The sequence below is a fragment of the Neoarius graeffei genome, chromosome 26, assembly GCF_027579695.1.
Source record: "Neoarius graeffei isolate fNeoGra1 chromosome 26, fNeoGra1.pri, whole genome shotgun sequence".
Lineage (NCBI taxonomy): Eukaryota > Metazoa > Chordata > Actinopteri > Siluriformes > Ariidae > Neoarius > Neoarius graeffei.
The window spans coordinates 28214355-28236647 of NC_083594.1; the positions used below are offsets into that span (position 1 = coordinate 28214355).

Here is a 22293-nt window from a genome sequence, read left to right on the forward strand (position 1 = left end):
ATAACCCAGAAGACCCTTTAAAAACAGCGTTCGTGTCCATCTTAGATTCAGTCGGGATTAAGCAGAATGTCATAGGACCGACCCATAATGGTGGTCACACCCTTGATCTAATACTAACATTCAGATTAAACGTAGACAATATAGTCACACTTACACAGCCTGAAGTTCTCAGATCATTGTCTCATCTCATTCAAACTATGTCTGAGTAATAATATATGCACCTCACCATGCTACTGTATTAAATGTACTTTCACGTCAACTACTGCACAGAGCTTTATAAATGATCTCCCAGAGCTGTCAACTTTGACTGGGTCACTGTCAGCCCCTGCAGAACTTGATCAGGCAACTGAATGCTTTGAGTCAACATTCCGCCATACTTTAGATAATGTAGCTCCTCTAAAAAGGAAAATGGTCAGAGACAAAAAATTAGCACCCTGGTATAATGATGACACTCGCACATTAAAACAGACCACTCGAAAATTGGAACGTAAATGGCGTCAAACAAAATTGGTAGTGTTCAAATTAGCTTGGAAGGAGAGCTTCCTGAAGTATAGAAAAGCTCTTAGTGCTGCGAGATCAATATATTTCTCCTCCCTAACAGAAGATAACAAAAATAATCCTAGATTCCTATTTAATACTGTAGCAAAATTAACCAGGAATAAGTCCACTATCGACACATGCACACCTGCAGTATGTAGTAGCAACGACTTCATGAATTTTTTTAATGACAAAATTGAGAATATCCGACAAAAAATTCAAACTACTAATTTAAGGTCAGACAATGAAAGTGACCTTGTAATTAACTATATAACTCTATCGGATCATCAGTTAGAATGTTTTACTCCCCTTAAAGAAACTGAATTACTTTCATTAATCTCTACATCAAAAGCCTCAACTTGCGTACTAGATCCCTTACCTACACACCTATTCAAACAGATAATGCCTGGAGTAACTGAACCGCTTCTAAAAATAATAAATTCTTCTCTTATGATTGGCTATGTACCCAAATCCTTTAAACTAGCAGTTATCAAATCCCTGATTAAAAAACCTGACCTTGATCCCTGTCAGCTGTCCAATTATCGGCTAATATCAAACCTCCCCTTTATCTCCAAGATCCTTGAAAAAGCTGTGGCACAGCAGTTATGCTCATATTTACATAGGAATAACATCCATGAAATGTATCAGTCAGGATTTAGACCTCATCATAGCACAGAGACAGCACTGGTTAAAGTAGTAAACGACCTACTGTTGGCGTCTGATCAGGGCTGTGTCTCACTACTTGTGTTGCTTGACCTTAGTGCAGCATTTGATACCATTGATCATTCCATTCTTCTAGATAGACTAGAAAATGTTGTGGGAGTTAAGGGAATGGCCCTCTCCTGGCTCAGGTCTTATCTAACTGATCGTTATCAGTATGTTGATATAAATGGTGATATTTCTAGACGTACCGAGGTAAAGTTTGGTGTTCCACAAGGTTCTGTCTTGGGTCCACTGCTTTTTTCTCTATATATGTTACCTCTAGGTGATATTATTCGTAAACATTGTATTAGTTTCCACTGTTATGCTGATGACACACAGTTGTATGTCTCTGCAAAACCTGATGAGAGACACCAGCTTTATAGAATTGAGGAATGTGTTAAGGACATTAGACACTGGACGCTTATTAATTTCCTTCTGCTTAACTCTGACAAGACTGAAGTACTTGTGCTAGGACCACATACAGCTAGAAGTAAGTTTTCTGATTACACAGTGACTCTGGATGGCCTTTCTGTTTCTTCACGTGCAGCAGTAAAAGACCTCGGAGTGATTATTGACCCCAGTCTTTCATTCGAAACTCACATTGATAACATCACCCGGATAGCTTTCTTTCATCTCAGAAATATTGCAAAGATAAGAAATTTAATGTCATTGTGTGACGCAGAAAAACTAGTCCATGCTTTCGTTACCTCCAGGTTGGATTATTGTAACGCATTACTGTCTGGATGTTCCAATAAGTGCATAAATAAGCTCCAGTTAGTTCCAAATGCAGCAGCAAGAGTCCTTACTAGAACTAGAAAATATGACCACATCACCCGTCTTATCCACACTGCATTGGCTCCCAATCAAATTTCGTATTGACTATAAAATACTACTATTGACCTTTTCAGCACTAAATGGTCTCGTACCACAGTACCTGAGTGAACTTCTGCTCCTCTATGACCCGCCACGCCTACTTGGATCAAAAGGTGCAGGCTATCTGCTGGTACCTCGTATAGTGAAGGCTACATCAGGAGGCAGAGCCTTTTCTTACAAAGCCCCACAGTTATGGAACAGCCTTCCAAGTAATGTTCGGGAATCAGACACAGTCTCAGAATTTAAGTCTAGGCTGAAAACATCTGTTTAGTCAAGCCTTTTGTTAATGGTGTTTATGAGGTAAAGGTGTAGATCTAGAGGGTCCTCAGACATAGAGTGTTTTGGTAAACTGGGATGTATGGATGCTGTCAGTCCCCACTCGCTTGCTCACTCGAGTTTGTTGACGGTGTAGTGGCTGGCTGCTTTATGTCCCAGGGCTCCCTCATGCCTGTGTTACCTTCTGGCTCTCTCCTTTTAGTTATGCTGTCATAGTTAGTTGCCGGAGTCCCTGCTTGTACTCGGTGCAATATGTATACTGCTCCTACTTATTCAGGTGACATTGGGCATACCTAACAACCTGTGTTTTCTTTCCCTCCCCCTCCCACCCCAAATCTGTCCCTCTGAGTTACATGGAGTCAACAGGAAATCTTTTGGTGGAGAGGGTGGAGACCTCGACTGGCTATCGTAGCCTGCAGGGAATCGGCCGTCAGACATTCTGTTGCATATCCCAGACCCGGTGAAATGTAACTGAATTGTCTTGGCCAGCCCTAAGGGTCCCATCTGCATCTCATCATTGCTGAGGAGTGTGCTCCCATCACCCAATCAAGCATCCAGCCAGAACAGGTCATGATATATTCTTTACCATATTAACATGCCATTGTTGTGTGTTATGCCTGATGTAAAGACTCTCATCTCTGCGAGCCTACCACACAGATTTAATACTTGTCATTTTTAGGGCATACCTAACAACATGTGTTTTCTTTCTCTCTCTCTCCCCCCCCCCAAATCTGTCCCTCTGAGTTACATGTTGGTCGTGGGATTGAGATGCTGGCCTCTTCTGCCCCTCGGACCATCCTGATGCCCCATGTCTGGTTGGAGTCTCATCACATTGCTCCTGTGGAGGACAGCCCCATATGGACAGTTGAAAGTCACACTTGGAAGACGCTCTGGACACTTACAGTAATGCTTTTATGGCTGAGGTCTACAGTTGACTTGCTAACTTTAGAACTACAGTTGTCATGAACAGTTTTGCACTTGAGTTTCCATCAATGAAGAGTTATAACATCAACGAAACTGACTTCATGTTAAAACTGTTAATGCTAGTCATGCTATCTGTTGTTGTCCAGGTGAGGAGGGGTTCCCTTTTGAGTCTGGTTCCTCTCGAGGTTTCTTCCTCATGTCGTCTGAGGGAGTTTTTCCTTGCCACCGTCGCCACAGGCTTGCTCATTGGGGATAGATTAGGGATAAAATTAGCTCATGTTTTAAGTCGTTCAAATTCTGTAAAGCTGCTTTGCGACAATGTTTATTGTTAAAAGCACTATACAAATAAACTTGACTTGACCTAACCGCATGTCTTTGAACTGTGGGGGAAATTGGAGCACCCAGAGGAAACCCACGCAGACACGGCGAGAACATGCAAACTCCACACAGAAAGGTCCCCGCTGGCTGCTGGGCTCGAACCCAGAACCTTCTTGCTGTGAGGAGACCGTGCTAACCATTTACACCACTGTGCCACCCAGAGGGTCAAATTGGGAACGTGGATATCATCAAAACCATTATATCCTATAATATGTGAGGTTTTAGCCATATCAGGCAATCCACAGTGAATTTATGACACACTTCCTGTTTGTGTGGTGTAACAAATTTATTTTTTTGCCATTTCAAGAGCTTGCCAGTTTTCCCAAATCCCTTTGCAATTCAAAGTCAGCAAGATCTTGACATCACATATACCAAATATGGCATGAATCCAACAAAATGCCTAGGAGGAGTACGTCAAAATGTAACACATGAAAAACACAACAAAAAAAACAACAACCAAACCCCTCACTTCCTGTTGAGTATGGCTAATCCAATGTACAGTATACTGAAATTTCATTCGTCTTGGGGCACTCCACACATCTACCAAAGTTGAACCAGACAGGTGAAACTATATACCGGGCAGAAGTCCCAATGACATATGGAGGTGCTATGGACTCTCACGGACAACCCCAGGGCCATGCCTCTATCCCTGAGCAGCAGTGGCCAGGACTGATATGCGTGTACCAAATTTCATGAGTCAGAGTTTTTAGGCAATGGAATCATTAGTCCAGTTCCATATGGTGGCGCTATACCAGAGGATCAAACTGGGAATGTGGATGACATCAAAACCATTATATCCGATAACCTGTGAGGTTTTAGCCATATCAGACAATGCATGGTGAATTTATGACAGACTCCCTGCTTGCGTGGCGTAACGTATAAATTTATTGGTATGCAATTTCAACATCTTGCGAGATATCGCAAATCCCTTCATAATTTAACATCTGCAACATCTTGACATGACGTCTCCCAAATATGGCATGAATCCAACAAACTGCCTAGGAAGAGTACGTCAAAACATAACACGTGTTTTGGCAATGGAGGCATTACTGTCCATGTCCAAATGGTGGTGCTATACGAGACCGTGACCTTGGGCATGTGGGTATCTTCAGAACCATGATATTCTAGAGCCTGTGAAGTTTTAGCCATATCAGGCAAAGCAATGTGAATTTATGACACACTTCCTGTTTGCGTGGCCTAACGTATAAATTTATTCAGGCATGAAAACGGGTCAGGGGTGAAAAAGGTGAGAAGGGTGCACGAGTGGTGACGTGGCCTCTGGTGTTGTTTTATTTTGTTTGGGGGGTCCTTCCCCAGAATAAATATTATAGCCTCCTTACTAAGTATACTGTATTGACATTTGCACAAGGACATACAGTACAAATACAAATACATGTAGTTATAGTGAAATTATGCCCTGGAAAAAAATGTGAATAATAGAACGAAGAAAGTGGAGAACACCCAAGGAATAGTGATCATTTTTTCCTTTTATTTGCCTGGACCACCAGTGTCTCCATGGCCCGCTTTCGTTGAGTTGCCACGTTTCAGCCTTGCCCGCTTCTCCCCTTCAGCAGTCTGTTTCTTGGCCTGCTGAGCACTGCAAGTTGCTTGAGAGCCATACTTGCTCTGCTGCTGCTGCTTTTCCTCCTTGTTCACCCTCTGCTGGTGTTTGCATGTGGCTGCTGCAGAGTTAATGTTCTTGCACAATGTTCTGTCCGCTTCCCCAAACTTCACGTCCTCCCTTCTAAACAGCTGCATAGCTGTCTTCCCCCTGGACATTAGCATGTACTTGACCATCTGTATTGCATTAAATGTTTCCACATTCATGTTGCCACTCCTTTGATCAATTACATCACTCATCAGACTAAATGAGGACTCGACTCTAGGTCCATGAAAGATGGAGAGGCAACACTTAACCAGTGCACCCAGGGAGGGATACTTGTCTGGTTTGTCGAAGACATGACCCCACCACTCCACGATACTCTCTCCCTCCTTGAAGCTGGGGATGGTCAGGTCAACAGGATGGTCAGGTCAACACTGAACCGCACAAGTTCCCTCTGGATATCCTGGTCTGCTGGCAAGAGGTGCCCCAGCATACCACTCAGCCTGCCAAGATATGGAAGTACCTGCAGCTTTCAGTTCTTTTTAAATCAAGGCTGAATACTTTCTTCTTTGCTGCTGTCTTTTATTAAATCAAATTTGAGACTTTTAATTTGATTTCTTTCAACACGGACAGCACTACAAAATGGCGTCTCCACTATACAGTGCCCTATATAGTGAGTAGCGAGCAATTTCGGACACAGGGGTTGTCAAAAGACGCGCGCACCCTCTTTCGAATGCTGACGTAATCAAGCCGGAAGTTTTGTTTGTTTTGATAGCAATCAGGAAAGTTTGAAAAAAGTAGGAAATTCAGTCCGATGACTCAATCCAGCTTCCAGTGGTCTGGTCTGCACTCTGACTGATGTGTGCATGCTCTGGCCAGCAGAAGAGGCGCAAAATGATGCTGCTTGCCCTTCGCAGCGAGATGTACTCGTCGCTATGGCGTCAATATCAAAGCAGGAGGAGGCGGCGCAAACCGGCACGAACTGTCTATGGATGCGAAGCGACCTCCTTGCCCTTTGGGTCAATATCAAACACCCCCCAATTTTTTTTTCTCATCAGATCTACACGAGTCACGTAGGTCACCCATTTTGGTTTCAAAATGGCGAATTTCGCCGAAAGGTGAGGGATTTTCATGTATAAATTTATTGGTTCGCCATTTCAACATCTTGCAAGATATCATAAATCCCTTTGCAATTTAACATCTGCGCCATTGACATCACATATACCAAATATGGCATGAATCCAACAACCCCCTAAGAGGAGTACGTTAAAATGTAACGCATGTCAAAACGCACAAAACCAAAAATCTCACTTCCTATTGCGTTTGGCTGATGCAATGTATAATACAATTTTGTTCGTTTTGGAGCATCCCACACACCTACCAAATTTGACACAGATAGGTGAAACTATATACCAGGGAGGAGTCTCAATGACATATGGCGGAGCTATGGAGTCCCCTGGACACACCTGGTGCCACGCCTCTATCCCTAAGTAGTGGTTGCCAGGGTTGACGTGTACCAAATTTCATGAGTTTTATTTTTTTGGCAATGGAAATTACTGTCCTGGTCCAAATGGTGGCACTATACCAGAGTGTCAGTATGGGCATGTGTATGTCATTAAAACCATTCTGGCTTATAACGTGTGAAGTTTTAGCCATATCAGGCACTGCATGGTGAATTTATGACAGACTTCCTGCTTGCGTGGCATAACGTATAAATGTATTGGTATGTAATTTCAACATCATGCAAGATATCACAATTCCTGTTGAAAGTCAATTGGCTAAAACAATGTACATTTCAGTTTTGTTTATCTTGGGGCACCCCACACACCAAAGTTGACACGGATAGGTGAAACCATGTACTGGGCAGAAGTCTCAATGACATGTGGGTGCGCTATGGAGTCCACTGGACACATCCGGGGTCAAACCTCTATCCAGGAGTACCAGTGGCCAGGACTGATATATGTGTACCAAATTTCATGAGTGAGTTTTTTGGCAATGGAGTCATTACTGTCCAGTTCCAAATGGTGGGGCTATACCACAGGGTCAAATTAGGTATGTGGATATCATGAGAACCATTATATCCTATAACCTGTGCAGTTTTAGCCATATCTGGCAATGCATGATGAATTTATGACACACTTCCTGTTTGCATAGCATATCATATAAATTTATTGGCTCGCCATTTCAACATCTTACAAAATATTGCAAATCCCTTTGCAATTTAAAATTAACAACATCTTGACACCAGGTATACCAAATATGGAATGAATTCAACAAACCACTTAGGAAGAGTACGTCAAAACGTAACACGTGTTTTGGCAATGGAGTCATTACCGTCCATGTCCAAATTGTGGTACTATAGAGATCTTGCAGTCACGTGACCGGAAAGTACACAACCGCCATCTTGTCGGTCAAAAACACCGCTGAATACTGCTGCACTCGTGTACAGAATGGATCAATTTCAACCGACGGACTACACGGCTCATTTTTCTAATGAACAGATAACTAGATATATGTCTAAAATAAACGATCTACAGATTTGTGACCCTTATGACTTACCGGACGGAGTTTTCACGACCGGATTTTGAACTGCCAGCGGAATACCCGGACGTGTATAATTACCTCATTAACTTTCCCTCACTGTTCAGTGGTGAAGCACTGCGTGCCTATAAATCTCTGGACAGTCATCTTTACAGAAATTCAGGATTTGTCAGCGACTCAGATGTGGCATCTTGTAAACAAGAATCCTCATTGGATAGGTAAGTCACTTAAGTATTGAGTATAGCACTGACCAGCCGATTATAGAATAGAATAAGGTAATTCCAGCTATAATTCCAAATCGTCCGTCTTGTTTACATGGATCTGGTGTTGGAGAGGTAGAGGCTTAGCAGTGGAGATTTGAGGAGCTGTTTTCTGAGCTTAGTCAACAGGCCGGCTCTACAGCCTCGCTTTTGCTTCCGCTCCCGGCGCCGCCTCCTTCGCTTTGCTTCCGATAACAATCCACGGAGACCCCGCTGGTCTCGCTATCTCGTCCGGAATGTTTTTTTTTTTCCCTCTTGTCCGGAATGTTGTGCATGCGATGGAAATCGCTACAAACCGTCATTTTCTGCTGGAAACCAATGTCCAGTAAGTCCATACGGTTGTAGTGGATATTGAAGTCCGGTACAGACGAACAACATGCAAAAATACACACAAAAAACAAACGTGCACAGGTAGCGAGAGCTTGTAGCTGCAGCCGTTGTAGTAGAATTGTATATAGTAGGGTTTTCCAGAAGAAAAGGTAGAAGTAAAAGCAGAAGTAGAACCAGACGTAGAAGGCGGAATATGGCGTTTGACCGACAAGATGGCGTCTGTCACAATCTGGATCGGCTGTGACGTCACATGCAAGTGCTCCATACCAGAGGGTCAAATCAAATCAAATCAAGTTTATTTGTATAGCGCTTTTAACAATAAACATTGTCGCAAAGCAGCTTTACAGAATTTGAACGACTTAAAACATGAGCTAATTATACCAGAGGGTGACTTGGGCATGTGGATATCTTCAGAACCATGATATCCTATAACCTGTGAAGTTTGAGCTGTATCAGGCAAAGCAAGATGAATTTATGACACTTCCTGTTTGCGTGGCGTAATGTATAAATTTATTGTTCTGCCATCTCCACATCTTGCAAGATATCGCAAATCCCTTCACAATTTAACATCAGCAACATGACATGAGGTCTACCAAATGTGGGATGAATCCAACAAACCCCCTAGGACGAGTACGTTAAAATGTAACACGTGCCAAAAGGCACAAAACCAAAATATCTCACTTCCTGTTGAGTATGACTGATGCAATATATATTGCAATAATTTTGTTCATCTTGGGGCACTCCACACACCTACCAAATTTGACACAGATAGGTGAAACTATATAACGGGCAGAAGTCTCAATGACCTATGGGGGCGCTATGGAGTCCCCCAGACACACCTGGGATCAAGCCCTTATCGCTGAGTAGCAGTGTTTGAGAGTTTTTGAGCATCGCAAGTGCCTCAAAAATGAGTTTTTCTGCAGATAAATAATAATAATAATAATAATAATAATTAAAGCCGCTAGCGGCCTTGACGGGCCCTCGCATGTGTGGTTCCGCAACGCAGGACATCCCGCCACCCAACAAAACAGTCACGTCATATATTCATCAAATGTTCAAAGGTGATGTGCATGTTGCAAATGCCATGACTGCTTGACGGATGAGAGATAGACAGACAAAGACTGTGTGTGTGTTTCTGTGGTGTGAAAATGTACATTTATATAATGTACAAAACTATACATGTGTCTCCTCCTTATCTCTATCTCACGCTGTAATCTTAAGTCATCTTAGCTTTCCTGTGTCTGCAGTGTGTGTGTACATGCAGTTTTCATATGTCTGCAACAAAATGCACAATGATGGCAGGTCACTAATATATAGATTTAGACACTGCCTAAAAGCGGAGCTCTCATCTGTTTCTGGGTTGTAGAATTTTCTTATATCCTAGCCAGTCTCTTTTGTTTTATTTCTTTACTGGCTAGCACTGGCCACTAGGCGGTGTGTATGACTGGTCATTACTAACACTGGTCACTAGGCGGTGTGTATGACTGGTAATTACGAACACTGACCACTAGGCGGTGTGTATGACTGGTGGTACACGTACAAACCACAAAAAAAATCAACTCGATGGGTTTACCATTTTTTCTTAGGTATGGTGGCTGGAGCTCCGCTATTATTGTGTGTGCGTCTGTTTGTCAGAGGGGGAGAGAGAGAGAGAGAGAAGGTGTGTGTGAGTGAAAGATAGAGTGTGCACTCATAGATGCTGCGTGTGCATGTGAGTGCATAATTGTGAGTGTATGTGTGTATGCATATGACTGTGTGTAGGAGTGTGCACAGAATTGTATGTTATATCATCTGACTCATGATATCCAATATTTTGTAAAGTTTCAGATCAATCCATCAATTAATTTAATATTTTTCCCCATTTCCTGCTTGGCCAGATGGTGGCACTGTGCTAGGCATCTGAATTACACATGTGAATATCATCACAATCAATACACAATATTTTGTAAAGTGTCAGATCAATCAGTTAAGGCATTGCCAATTTCTGGCACATTTCCTGCTTGGCCAGGTGGTGGCGTTATAACAGGCAGGCCCATTGGGCGTCAGGTTATCATAATAATCATAATATCTATTGAAGTAAGAAGTGTCCGACCATACAGTCAATGCACTGTGGCTTTCTGACACGTTTCCTGTTTATGTGGCAAGATATTAAAATCATAAGGCTATTTCAACATATTACAAGATATCAAAAGTCCCTTCACAATTTAATATCAGCGACATCTTGGCATCACGTATAACAAATTTCACATGAATCTCATGAACCGTCTAGGAGGAGCATGTTAAAATTCATCATGTGTCAAAACACACATAATTCAAAACCCTATTCTTTCCTTGGCCAGTTGGTGGCGCTATACCAGACAGGCCCATAACGGCTAAAGAGTATCAGAATCATATTACAAGATATCAAGTTCAACATTCAGCAATATCTTGGCATATGTTATAATATTTCAACATATCAAAAATCCCTTAGCAATTCAACTTCAGCAATATCTTGGCATCATGTTTGCCAAGTTTGACATGAATTTGATGAACCGTCTAGGAGGAGTACATTAGAAATGACCATGTGTAATTTCACTCCAAATGGCCTTATGACATCATTCCAAAGTTTTACCCATTCATTTCAATGGGAAATGGAAAAAGGGGTGCTATGAAGTCCCTGGGCCATGGCCAGGGCCAAAAGTCTGTGGCTGAGTAGCGATGACGATGACTGATGTGTGTATCAAATTTCATGAATTTTCGTGCATGGGAAATGCCTCAAATAAGGCCAAACGCGGCAGAATAATAGTAATAATAATAATAATCATCATCCTCCTTCGAAAAACAATAGGGTCTCGCGCTGAACGGTGCTCAGGCCCTAATAATAATAATCAGGCCGAAAACAATAGGGCTTTGCACCTACGGTGTAGGCCTGCACCTTGGTGCTCGGGCCCTGATAATAAAAAACAGGCCAAAAACAATAGGGCTTTGCACCTTGGTGCTCAGACCCTAAAAAGAAGAATCCTTATGAATACAATAGGGCTCTGTACCTCTGGTGCTCAGGGCCCTAACAAGAGTAAACACCTAGTTAGAGTGATCCTGTCTCTATTGGTATTGATCTGGACACTTGTTAAGGTTCCTGTCTCTTGGCTTCACTCCAGTATAATCTGCTTGTACAAAAAGGGTAAAATGAGTGTCGCAGTAAACTACCGTAGACTGTCTATTGGGGCAAATATGAGTCATATCCCCACAAAAATCAATTGATTTAAAGGAGGCTTATTAAGAGCACATTAGTGAAACTCAATATGGATTCTGCCAGAACCGGTCTACAACAGATGCAATATTCATCCTGAAGTCTGTGATTGAGAAATATGGCAGCCCCATCATTGCTACCTATATTGATCTGAGTGCTGCTTACGACCATGTTCCTCATGACTTCTTGTTCCAAGTGCTGGAACTTCTTGTTCCAATGCGAACTGGTGCAAAGTAATTTGTAACAATATTCCAAGCACTGTATGTGGACACAACAGCATCGATCAGTGGAATGAAGACCAAGTTTGATGTTCGCTTGGGATGTCGACAGGGAGGCCAACAATCCCCATGCTTGTTCAACTACTATTTTGACTTTGTGCTGAAAGTTGCAGCCAGCAAAATTGATAAGGCCTTCCCTGGTGGCTGGGGAATTGATCTTGAATTCAACATACCACACCTCTGTACTAACAGAGAGCAACAACACCAAGGCTGAACACATGGAATGGAAGCAGTCAAGTGGATTTTGTATGCATATGATGTTCTTTTCTCTAAATCTGTGTGCGAGGCTGAAAAAGTTTTGAGCATACTCAATGAGACCTGTAAGCGTTTTGGGCTGACAATATCCTTCAAGAAAACAAAAACGCAGGTGTTCAATGACCAATCCCTTGCGCAGGAGCAAATATTGCTTAGTATGGATGGCCAGACCATCGAGAATGTGAGAGACTTTAGGTATCTTGGGCAGGTTGTAAGCAATACGGAAAATGGGTGTTTCACTGAACACCGTGTGGCTAGTGCAATAGCAAAGTTTAATGAGTTGAGAATTGTGTTAACAGACTTTAGGGTGTCCATGGCCACTAGGAGAAAGATCGTGGAAGCATGCATTCATTCACGTGGCTTCTAAATGAGTGTCAAATGGCCAAGCTTGCGGCTTGCTGGGCACAATGTCTGCATGGTGAAGGGTGGGTGGCACCGGAAGGTTTCCAATGAGAAGGATGAAGCATTTCACTTTATTTACTCGAATGAAGACATCTTGAAAATAACAGACTGTGGCCATCAGAGATATTATCACAGTGCAGTATCTTAAATGGACTGCTCACGTTTGTAGAGATGATGATGTAAGACTCACGAAAAAGGTCTTATTTACATTGCCAACAAGAAAATTCTACAGAGACCCCTGGCTAAAGATCGGCAACCTGTTGGGGATCATGACCGAACAGGCAAAGAGGGCCACGCAGTCCAAACTTGAGTTTAGCAGGCTCATTAACATGTTTTAGCCTGCCTCCAGGGTGATTACTGTCACTTAAGGAGAACTACACTGTACTGTATATAAGGATGACCGATTTTATTTGAATAGTAATAGGAAGAGGATAGGAAGTTTATTTGTATAGCGCTTTTAACAATAAACATTGTCACAAAGCAGCTTTACAGAATTTGAATGATTTAAAACACGAGCTAATTTTATCCCTAATCTATCCCCAATGAGCAAGCCTGTGGTGACGGTGGCAAGGAAAAACTCCCTCAGATGACATGAGGAAGAAACCTTGAGGGAACCAGACTCAAAAGGGAACCCATCCTCATTTGGGCAACAACAGACAACATGACTATAACATTAACAGTTTTAACATGACGTCAGTTTCGTTGATGTTATATCTCTTCATTGATTGAAACTTGAGTGCAAAACTGTTCATGACAACTGCAGTCCTAAAGTTAACAAGTCAACTGTAGTCCTCAGCCATAAAAGCATGACTGTAAGAGTTACATGTCAATCCTGAGATCGAGATGCTGACTGATTAAAAGCTTCTGTGCTGACAAAAAATACCATAACCAGTAACTAGACAAATAAAGACAACCTAATAGCATCACATTTCAGCTTACATTCAATATTTGACCATCAAAAATGATTTTATAGCCCAATATTTGATTTTGTACCATTATCAGCAACGTGAGCCAAGCTACCAGAAGTTCCCAGCGCACAATGCAAGCTGGGATTTGGTAAAGGGGCGAATGTAACTGGATGAACACAACACTATAGCAGCGGCTACAATTATCAACACCTTTTCAGATTTACCAATAAAAAAATTTGTTTTAATTTTTTGCAAAGGTGAGTTTCAGTCACAACAGTTATTATTGGTTAATCAATCAACCGGAAGATCCACCCACCCTTTGATCTTGTCGTCTGATGACACAGCTCGTTACCGGAGATGGAATTTTTTTTAGCACGATCAGCAATTTGAGGAAAATCCAGATGTTATCGTCACAGGTAAGCATGGTGGAAAGATCATGGACATGTTTTTACTTATCAAATTCACCAATCAGCCCTGTGATGACCTGGCGACTTGTCCAGGGTGTACCCCGCCTTTCGCTCGTAGTCAGCTGGGGTAGGCTCCAGCTTGCCTGCGACCCTGTAGAACAGGATAAAGCGGCTAGAGATAATGAGATGAGATGAAATTCACCAATATTTCACAATATCCTTGCCGAAACTTGCTTTGTTTCCTACTCTTTCATTTGACAGTCACCATTTTGTATCTAAACACATGTTTGAGAACTCACATTACGTTTCGATAATAGTGACAACTTTCACTGGTGTCCACCATTATCGACACCCTGTGGAATTAAGTGACACTTACAACTTACAGTTAGGTCCATAAATATTTGGACAGAAACAACATTTTTCTAATTTTGGTTCTGTACATTACCACAATGAATTTTGAACAAAACAATTCAGATGCAGTTGAAGTTCAGACTTTCAGCTTGAATTCAGTGGGTTGAACAAAATGATTGCATAAAAATGTGAGGAACTAAAGCATTTTTTAAGCACAATCCCTTCATTTCAGGGGCTCAAAAGTAATTGGACAAATTAAATAATTGTAAATAAAATGTTCATTTCTAATACTTGATTGAAAACCCTTTGTTGGCAATGACTGCCTGAAGTCTTGAACTCATGGACATCACCAGACGCTGTGTTTCCTCCTTTTTAATGCTCTGCCAGGCCTTTACTGCAGCGGTTTTCAGTTGCTGTTTGTTTGTGGGCCTTTCTGTCTGAAGTTTAGTCTTTAACAAGTGAAATGCATGCTCAATTGGGTTGAGATCAGGTGACTGACTTGGCCATTCAAGAATATGCCACTTCTTTGCTTTTATAAACTCCTGGGTTGCTTTGGCTTTATGTTTTGGGTCACTGTCCATCTGTATTATGAAACGCCGACCAATCAGTTTGGCTGGATTTGAGCACACAGTATGTCTCTGAATACCTCAGAATTCATCCGGCTGCTTCTGTCCTGTGTCACATCATCAATAAACACTAGTGACCCAGTGCCACTGGCAGCCATGCATGCCCAAGCCATCACACTGCCTCCGCCATGTTTTACAAATGATGTGGTATGCTTTCATGAGCTGTACCACACCTTCACCATACTTTTTTCTTTCCATCATTCTGGTCGAGGTTGATCTTGGTTTCATCTGTCCAAAGAATGTTCTTCCAGAACTGTGCTGGCTTTTTTAGATGTTTTTTTTTTTTAGCAAAGTCCAATCTAGCCTTTTTATTCTTGAGGCTTAAGAGTGGCTTGCACCGTACAGTGAACCCCCTGTATTTACTTTCATACAGTCTTCTCTTTATGGTAGATTTGGATATTGATACGCCTACCTCCTGGAGAGTGTTGTTCACTTGGTTGGCTGTTGTGAAGGGGTTTCTCTTCACCATGGAAATTATTCTGCGATCATCCACGACTGTTGTCTTCTGTGGGCATCCAGGTATTTTTGCACTGATGAGTTCACCAGTGCTTTCTTTCTTTCTCAGGATGTACCAAACTGTAGATTTTGCCACTCCTAATATTGTAGCAATTTCTCGGATGGGTTTTTTCTGTTTTCGCAGCTTAAGGATGGCTTGTTTAACCTGCATGGAGAGCTCCTTTGACCGCATGTTTTCTTCACAGCAAAATCTTCCAAATGCAAGCACCACACCTCAAATCAACTCCAGGCCTTTATCTGCTTAATTGAGAATGACATAACGAAGGAATTGCCCCACACCCGCCCATGAAATAGCCTTTGAGTCAACTGTCCAATTACTTTTGGGTCCCTTTAAAACAGGGTGGCACATGTTGAGGAGCTGAAACTCCTAAACCCTTCATCTAATTTTAATGTGGATACCCTCAAATGAAAGCTGAAAGTCTGGACTTTATGTCCATGTCCATTATATAACTATAACTTGAATATGTTTCAATAAAAAGGTAAAAAGAAATTTGTGTCAGTGTCCAAATATATATGGACCTAACTGTATGTACTGATCTTTGCGTAACATTGAAGTAGATGAAGTACTTTAAAACAATAAAAGTGCTGTGATTTATAATAATTTTTTCCCCAATTCATAACAGAATGGAATGCTTATAGAGTATTTGGAATCCTACTGCAATAAATAAAATTAGAGCAGAATTAAATTCCTAGCATATAAAAAAATTAAAGGCTTGAAATTTTCAGATTTTTCTATTCCATTCAATTTTTTTTGCAGTTTGTTGTAAATATCTACCACATATTAAAATATCAGTAGACATTTCATATTTTTAGATGTAAATTTAAACTCTCAATTAAAAAAAATTGACCTTTGACCTGGATTTTCATGTGGTTACAATATCAACTGCCTGTTGACATTTATTGGTAAACTACAAAACTAGAAATTATTCGGCCCGTGCGAGCGGAGCACCATACCTAAGAAAAAATGGTAAACCCATCGAGTCGATTTTTTGTGGTTTGTCCGTGTACCACCACTCATACACACCGCCTAGTGGTCAGTGTTAGTAATTACCAGTCATACACACCGTCTAGTGGCCAGTGCTAGCCAGTAAAGAAATGAAACAAAAGAGACTGGCTATAATACAAGAAAATTCTACAACCCAGAAACAGATGAGAGCTCCGCTTTTAAGCAGTGCCTAAATATATATTACAAACAACGAATGATTAACAAAATGTGATCTACGAAAATACTTAGAAAGTGGAACAAAAAGATTTTCTGACAAAGGTTAAATATTATCAGTTCATTTGTTTCCAAACATTAGAATTACTTTCTCATTTACGTAAGCGCTGACATCAATATATTTATATAAACGATATTTTGTACTAAATATAAGTCTATGTAAAACAAAGTTTAAGTAAAAACTATGTTTTGTTAATCTAATACCACATACTGATGTTTTTGTTTTTATAATCATCTGGATGTTGATAACTATGGACAAAGGTGTCTACTCGTGGAACAACAAAATGTATTGATAGTACAACAAAAGGTCCAAGCATTACAACTGAGGCACTGAGAAGTGTTTAAGTCTACTCATTGTTTATAAGCAAGAGCTTTTACTGAGGCAGACCTTTTTGTCATGAAAGTCGCCGGAATGTTGAAGAAGTGTACTGAAACAGCTTGCCATTGTAGTTTTAGAAGATAGAGTTCTCAAATTTAATTTCCCTTTAATATTTTATCAAAGCTTAAAGATGCACTAAATATTAAGGAAATTGATGTCTAATTGTTGTCTTACATTATGTTCATGTATGTAAGTAGCCTACTAAGCTAATCTGTCAATCATGTCAACCATCAAATTCCATGTAATTTCCACATTAATGACCTTGTAATCTTGGTTAATTTTAATTTTAACAGTGTGACAATGGTGAATTTGCATTGCTTGTATGAGAGAACATATAATTTAACATTTTAATTGCATTTATATTATGTTTTATCCCTGAGATATTGAAAAATCTCCAATCGGCGGCCATTTTGGACGCCATCTTGAATTTCTCAGAGAGCACAAGGTGGATTCCCGGGGACTTTTAGTATGTTATTCCTAAGGGTATTCTGAACATATTCTGAAAATTTCAGCTTGTTACTAATTTGTTCCGGGTTGGACTCAATTTTGAGCTAATGCTCTTGGGCTAAAGTAATCGGGAATCAACTCGTTACCCCCCAGTGGAAGTTTGAGTAATTATTCATACACTATTTACGTACTGAAAGTCTTTTCTACTTTTAAAAATGGCCAAAAGATCATTAAGGTGTTGATAATTGTAGCCGCCGCTATAGTACAGGTTGAGTCATAGAAAAAAAAAAATCTGAACCGTTTTTAACCTGGAAGTGAAAAAACTATTTGTATTTTTCTTTTCTAGGTGTACTATCAGACTGGTGTCCATTAAAGCTCTGCTTTCAGGAATAATGTAAATGTTATTTGGATAAAACCCAAGGCCAAATGCTTGATGTTAAGCGTCAACTTAACATAGTCTTGGAGAGTAAATGTATTCATTGTCAATCTGAATGTACGCACGAGCCGTAGTTTAATAGCTACCTAGCAACTGCTTTAACTGAGCTCTTTATTTTTTATCAAGCTAACCTGTCGTTGCTTTCCTACAAACGTAAAGAATACAACCTATTATCCAGATACACAACTCACCTGGTTACTTATCCGATTTAACTCCAAAGGATGCTTAAAGCACCACCTTTATGAAAGTTCAATGTCAGTTACTTACTCCTGCACCACTTTCTGATTACACTACGGATACCCGGAATGAACAAAATTCGCCAACGCGTTTTATACATTTATACATATGCATGCATTTCTATTGTCTCTACTATCCAACTTTCAGTAAGAAAATTAAGGAAGCAATTTAAATCTCTGACATGTCCTGTCAATTGATTTAATGTCGACTTTAATTCTTATTTTATGCATAATCCAGTAGCAGGAACTTTAAACGCCGTCGAAAAAAAGCAACATCGAGGGAGGGAAATATTTTCAAGACGGACAAACATGGAGGCGCTCAGTAGCAATAAACACCCATGTTCGGAAACAGTTGAGGAGAAACATGATCCTGGTGCAGCTCCGTATGGAAATTTTATAAGTTATTACACATTTAATCCTCCAGAGAATCGTCTGAGTTTGATCCCGAGTTCACTGCTGGAGGATGTGGGCTATCAGCCGGACACAGAGGCGGTGCTCATGCTGGACGTGGGCTGCAACTCCGGGGTGAGAGCTGCGAATCTGAATAGCTCACTCAATATAATCATTCAGGCGGCACGGTGGTGTAGTGGTTAGCACTGTCGCCTCACAGCAAGAAGGTGCGGGTTCGAGCCCCGTGGCCGGCAAGGGCCTTTCTGTGCGGAGTTTGCATGTTCTCCCCGTGTCCGCGTGGGTTTCCTCCGGGTGCTCCGGTTTCCCCCACAGTCCAAAGACATGCAGGTAAGGTTAACTGGTGACTCTAAATTGACCGTAGGTGTGAATGGTTGTCTGTGTCTATGTGTCAGCCCTGTGATGACCTGGCGACTTGTCCAGGGTGTACCCCGCCTTTCGCCCACAGTCAGCTGGGATAGGCTCCAGCTTGCCTGCGACCCTGTAGAACAGGATAAAGCGGCTAGAGATAATGAGATATAATCATTCAATTAACGGCTTTTTGGATTTCTTTCTTTCTAAAAATAATAGGAAAAACAGTTACTCTGTTTTTCAGATGTGTGTCTGTAAGCTCTGCAGTGTGGAAGCACGTTTCCCTCACCAAAATAAGGTTTCTTATAATTATTACTTAATTTATCATAATAATGAGATAATTATCTAATAATTGTGATTTTCAGTCTCATAACAATCAGATCCTATCTCATAATTATGCCTTGCTATCTCATAATAGTGACTTAATATCTCATGACTTCTCATAATTATGACTTAATTTCTAATAATAATGAGAATTATCTAATAATTATGACGTTCTATCTAATAATTATGATTTTCAGTCTCATAACAATCAGATCCTATCTCATAATTGTTTTGCTATCTCATAATAGTGACTTAATATCTCATGACTTACTATCTCATAATTATGCCTTGCTATCTCATAATAATAACTTAATATCATAATTACTTAACTTAATTATGCTCCAGTATCTCTTAATTATGCTTCACTATTTCATACTAATGAGTTAAGTCATAATTTTGAGAAAACATTCTCATGATTATGAAATAGTAAGTCATTATTATGACATAAATCACAATTATGAAATAGCTCATAATTGAGATATATCCTCATTATTACAATGTACTATGACTTCTTTTTTTCCCAAATGATGAGGATGGGCTTCCATACTAGAGAGGATACAAATAGAACTCTGTCAGTGTGTGTGTGTCTTGACTCTTGTTTTCTTGACCTTTTTTCTACTTTCATCATGTTTTGTTTACTTTGGTTTAGATTCCTACATGACCTGCCATGCTATTTGACTGCTTTTGCCCATTGATGGTGGTGCCAGTTAGCCCTTGCTTCATCTCTACGTAAAGAGAGAGATGAAGCACCCCTTTAGTCCTTCAGCTCTCTCATTTCCTTATCTGTACACGTTACTCAAACAGATGTTCAAGCTCATATCACCACCAACATCATTATGCTTGTCATCTTTTAGATTGCCGAGAGTGTACCAACATGAGTGTACAAAAACTGAAAGTGTTATATGTTGCTGCTTTTAGTACAGTTTAAGAGACATGTTACAGATGCAGTTTATCCAAAAATCTCTCTCTCTCTTTCATATATAAAAAGAGGCTACTTGTATACTTTGTTGAAGTAACCTACAAACTACCATGATGATGATTCTTTTCACCATGCTCTGTTGCTCTTTATCAGGATTTATCTATTGCACTGTATAAGCATCTTCAAGATCAGCCACCCAGAAGTGAGTCTTCCAAAAGAATTCACCTACTTGGATTTGACCTTGACCAGGACTTGATCCTACGGGCTCAAAATTCTAACCCCTTCCCCCAAAACGTTCAGTTCATTCCCCTTGATATCACCAATGAGGAGAGCCACACTGAACTTGTTTCCTATCTGGAGAGGTTTGGACGTAATCGCTTTGACTTGTGTTTCTGTTTTGCTGTGACAATGTGGGTTCACCTGAACCACGGAGATGCTGCCTTATTAACTTTCCTCTCACGACTCGCATCTGTCTGCGAGTGCCTGTTACTGGAGGCACAGCCATGGAAATGTTACCGCTCGGCTGCTCGGCGGTTACGAAAACTCGGACGCAGCGACTTTGACCACTTTAAGACTCTCGAGATCCGTGGGGATATGGCAGCTCACTCTAAAGAGCATTTGGAAAAGCAGTGTGGAATGGAGCTGGTTCAGAGTTTTGGTAGTACATCATGGGACCGGAGTCTTTTGTTGTTCAAGAGACGGTGATGCAGTGACCAGGACAGAAAGCAATAAGGGTTAATTAGCTTGTAACCTACCTGTTGTGCATGGTCACACATGAACACTTCTCAAAACCTGTTCATACCCTGGACCTCCCCTTGCGTCAGTGGACAATCTCACTTTGATACTATAGACTTGTACCTGCTGTAATCATAAATACTGCCCTGTGCTCATTCCAGGATTCTTATTCACAGTCTGTTCATACTGAACATCTTTAAAATACACTTTATAGCAGGGGTGTCCAAACTGATCCATAAAGGGCCATGTGGCTGCAGGTTTTCATTCCAGCCATGCAGCAGCACACCTGATTTGGCTTATTCAATCAACTGACACACCCACCCTTTAATCAAGGGTGGGTGTGGCTGCAAGTATTTGACTGTGTGAAGACAGTTCAGTTGATTGAATGAGCCAAGTCAGGTGTGCTGCTGCATGGCTGGAATGAAAACCTGCAGCCACACGGCCCTTTATGGATCAGTTTGGACACCCCTGCTTTATAGCATGTTTGACTTTATAGTATATAGCTGTAGAAGAGTCATGAGTTTTAATCCCACCATCCACTGTCACCCAGAAAAGGTTGCATTCCCTTGTTTCTTTCAAATTTTCTTCCTCATGTCTTCTCATGGAGTTTTTCTTTTCCACTGTAACCTCTTGCCTTCTTGCTTGTGAGGGAGCTACAACCCCGATTCCAAAAAAGTTGGGACAAATTGTAAATAAAAACGGAATGCAATGATGTGGAAGTTTCAAAATTCCATATTTTGTTCAGAATAGAACATAGATGACATATGTTTAAACTGAGAAAATGTATAATTTAAAGATAAAAATTAGGTGATTTTAAATTTCATGACAACACATCTCAAAAAAGTTGGGACAAGGCCATGTTTACCACTGTGAGACATCCCCTTTTCTCTTTACAACAGTCTGTAAATGTCTGGGTACTGAGGAGACAAGTTGCTCAAGTTTAGGGATAAAACACTCTTATCCCATAAGACACTCTTGTCTAATGTAGGATTCTAGTTGCTCAACCATCTTGGGTCTTTTTTGTCGTATCTTCCGTTTATGATGCGCCAAATGTTTTCTATGGGTGAAAGATCTGGACTGCAGGCTGGCCAGTTCAGTACCCGGACCCTTCTTCTACGCAGCCATGATGCTGTAATTGATGCAGTATGTGGTTTGGCATTGTCATGTTGGAAAATGCAAGGTCTTCCCTGAAAGAGACGTCCTCGGGATGGGAGCATATGTTGCTCTAGAACCTGGATATACCTTTCAGCATTGATGGTGTCTTTCCAGATGTGTAAGCTGCCCATGCCACACGCACTAATGCAGCCCCATACCATCAGAGATGCAGGCTTCTGAACTGAGCGCTGATAACAACTTGGGTCGTCCTTCTCCTCTTTAGTCCGAATGACACGGCGTCCCTGATTTCCATAAAGAACTTCAAATTTTGATTTGTCTGACCACAGA

The 22293-nt window shown here is 40.9% G+C and overlaps 2 protein-coding genes across 4 annotated transcripts in view; one reads left to right on the forward strand and one right to left on the reverse strand.

The window, feature by feature from the left end:
• Nucleotides 1-18197, reverse strand: part of LOC132874439 (cytochrome c oxidase assembly protein COX14 homolog) — a 36550-nt gene extending 18353 nt beyond the window's left edge. Inside the window, exons 1-2 of one of the 3 annotated variants that reach the window (XM_060910616.1) lie at nucleotides 18069-18197; nucleotides 3137-3226 (exon numbers count right to left, since the gene is read on the reverse strand). In XM_060910616.1, the coding sequence (XP_060766599.1) occupies nucleotides 3137-3216 (80 nt within the window). In that variant the 5' untranslated portion in view covers nucleotides 3217-3226; nucleotides 18069-18197. Of the gene's footprint in view, nucleotides 1-3074; nucleotides 3227-18068 lie in introns of all 3 variants that reach the window. The other 2 variants (XM_060910618.1, XM_060910617.1) reach the window with 2 other exon arrangements.
• Nucleotides 17934-21080, forward strand: LOC132874438 (pre-miRNA 5'-monophosphate methyltransferase). Its single transcript, XM_060910615.1, has 2 exons — nucleotides 17934-18638; nucleotides 20269-21080. Exons 1-2 carry the CDS (start codon nucleotides 18339-18341, stop codon nucleotides 20818-20820), a joined length of 852 nt encoding a protein of 283 aa, XP_060766598.1. The 5' UTR covers nucleotides 17934-18338; the 3' UTR covers nucleotides 20821-21080.
• The last annotated feature ends 1213 nt before the right edge of the window (nucleotides 21081-22293 follow it).

Bases quoted from the DNA above. Each gene is read 5' to 3' on its own strand.
- LOC132874438 (XM_060910615.1), top strand. From the start codon at position 18,339: ATGCATAATCCAGTAGCAGGAACTTTAAACGCCGTCGAAAAAAAGCAA. The intron at 18,639-20,268 runs GTGAGAGCTGCG...GCTCTTTATCAG, and splicing joins ACGTGGGCTGCAACTCCGGG to GATTTATCTATTGCACTGTA.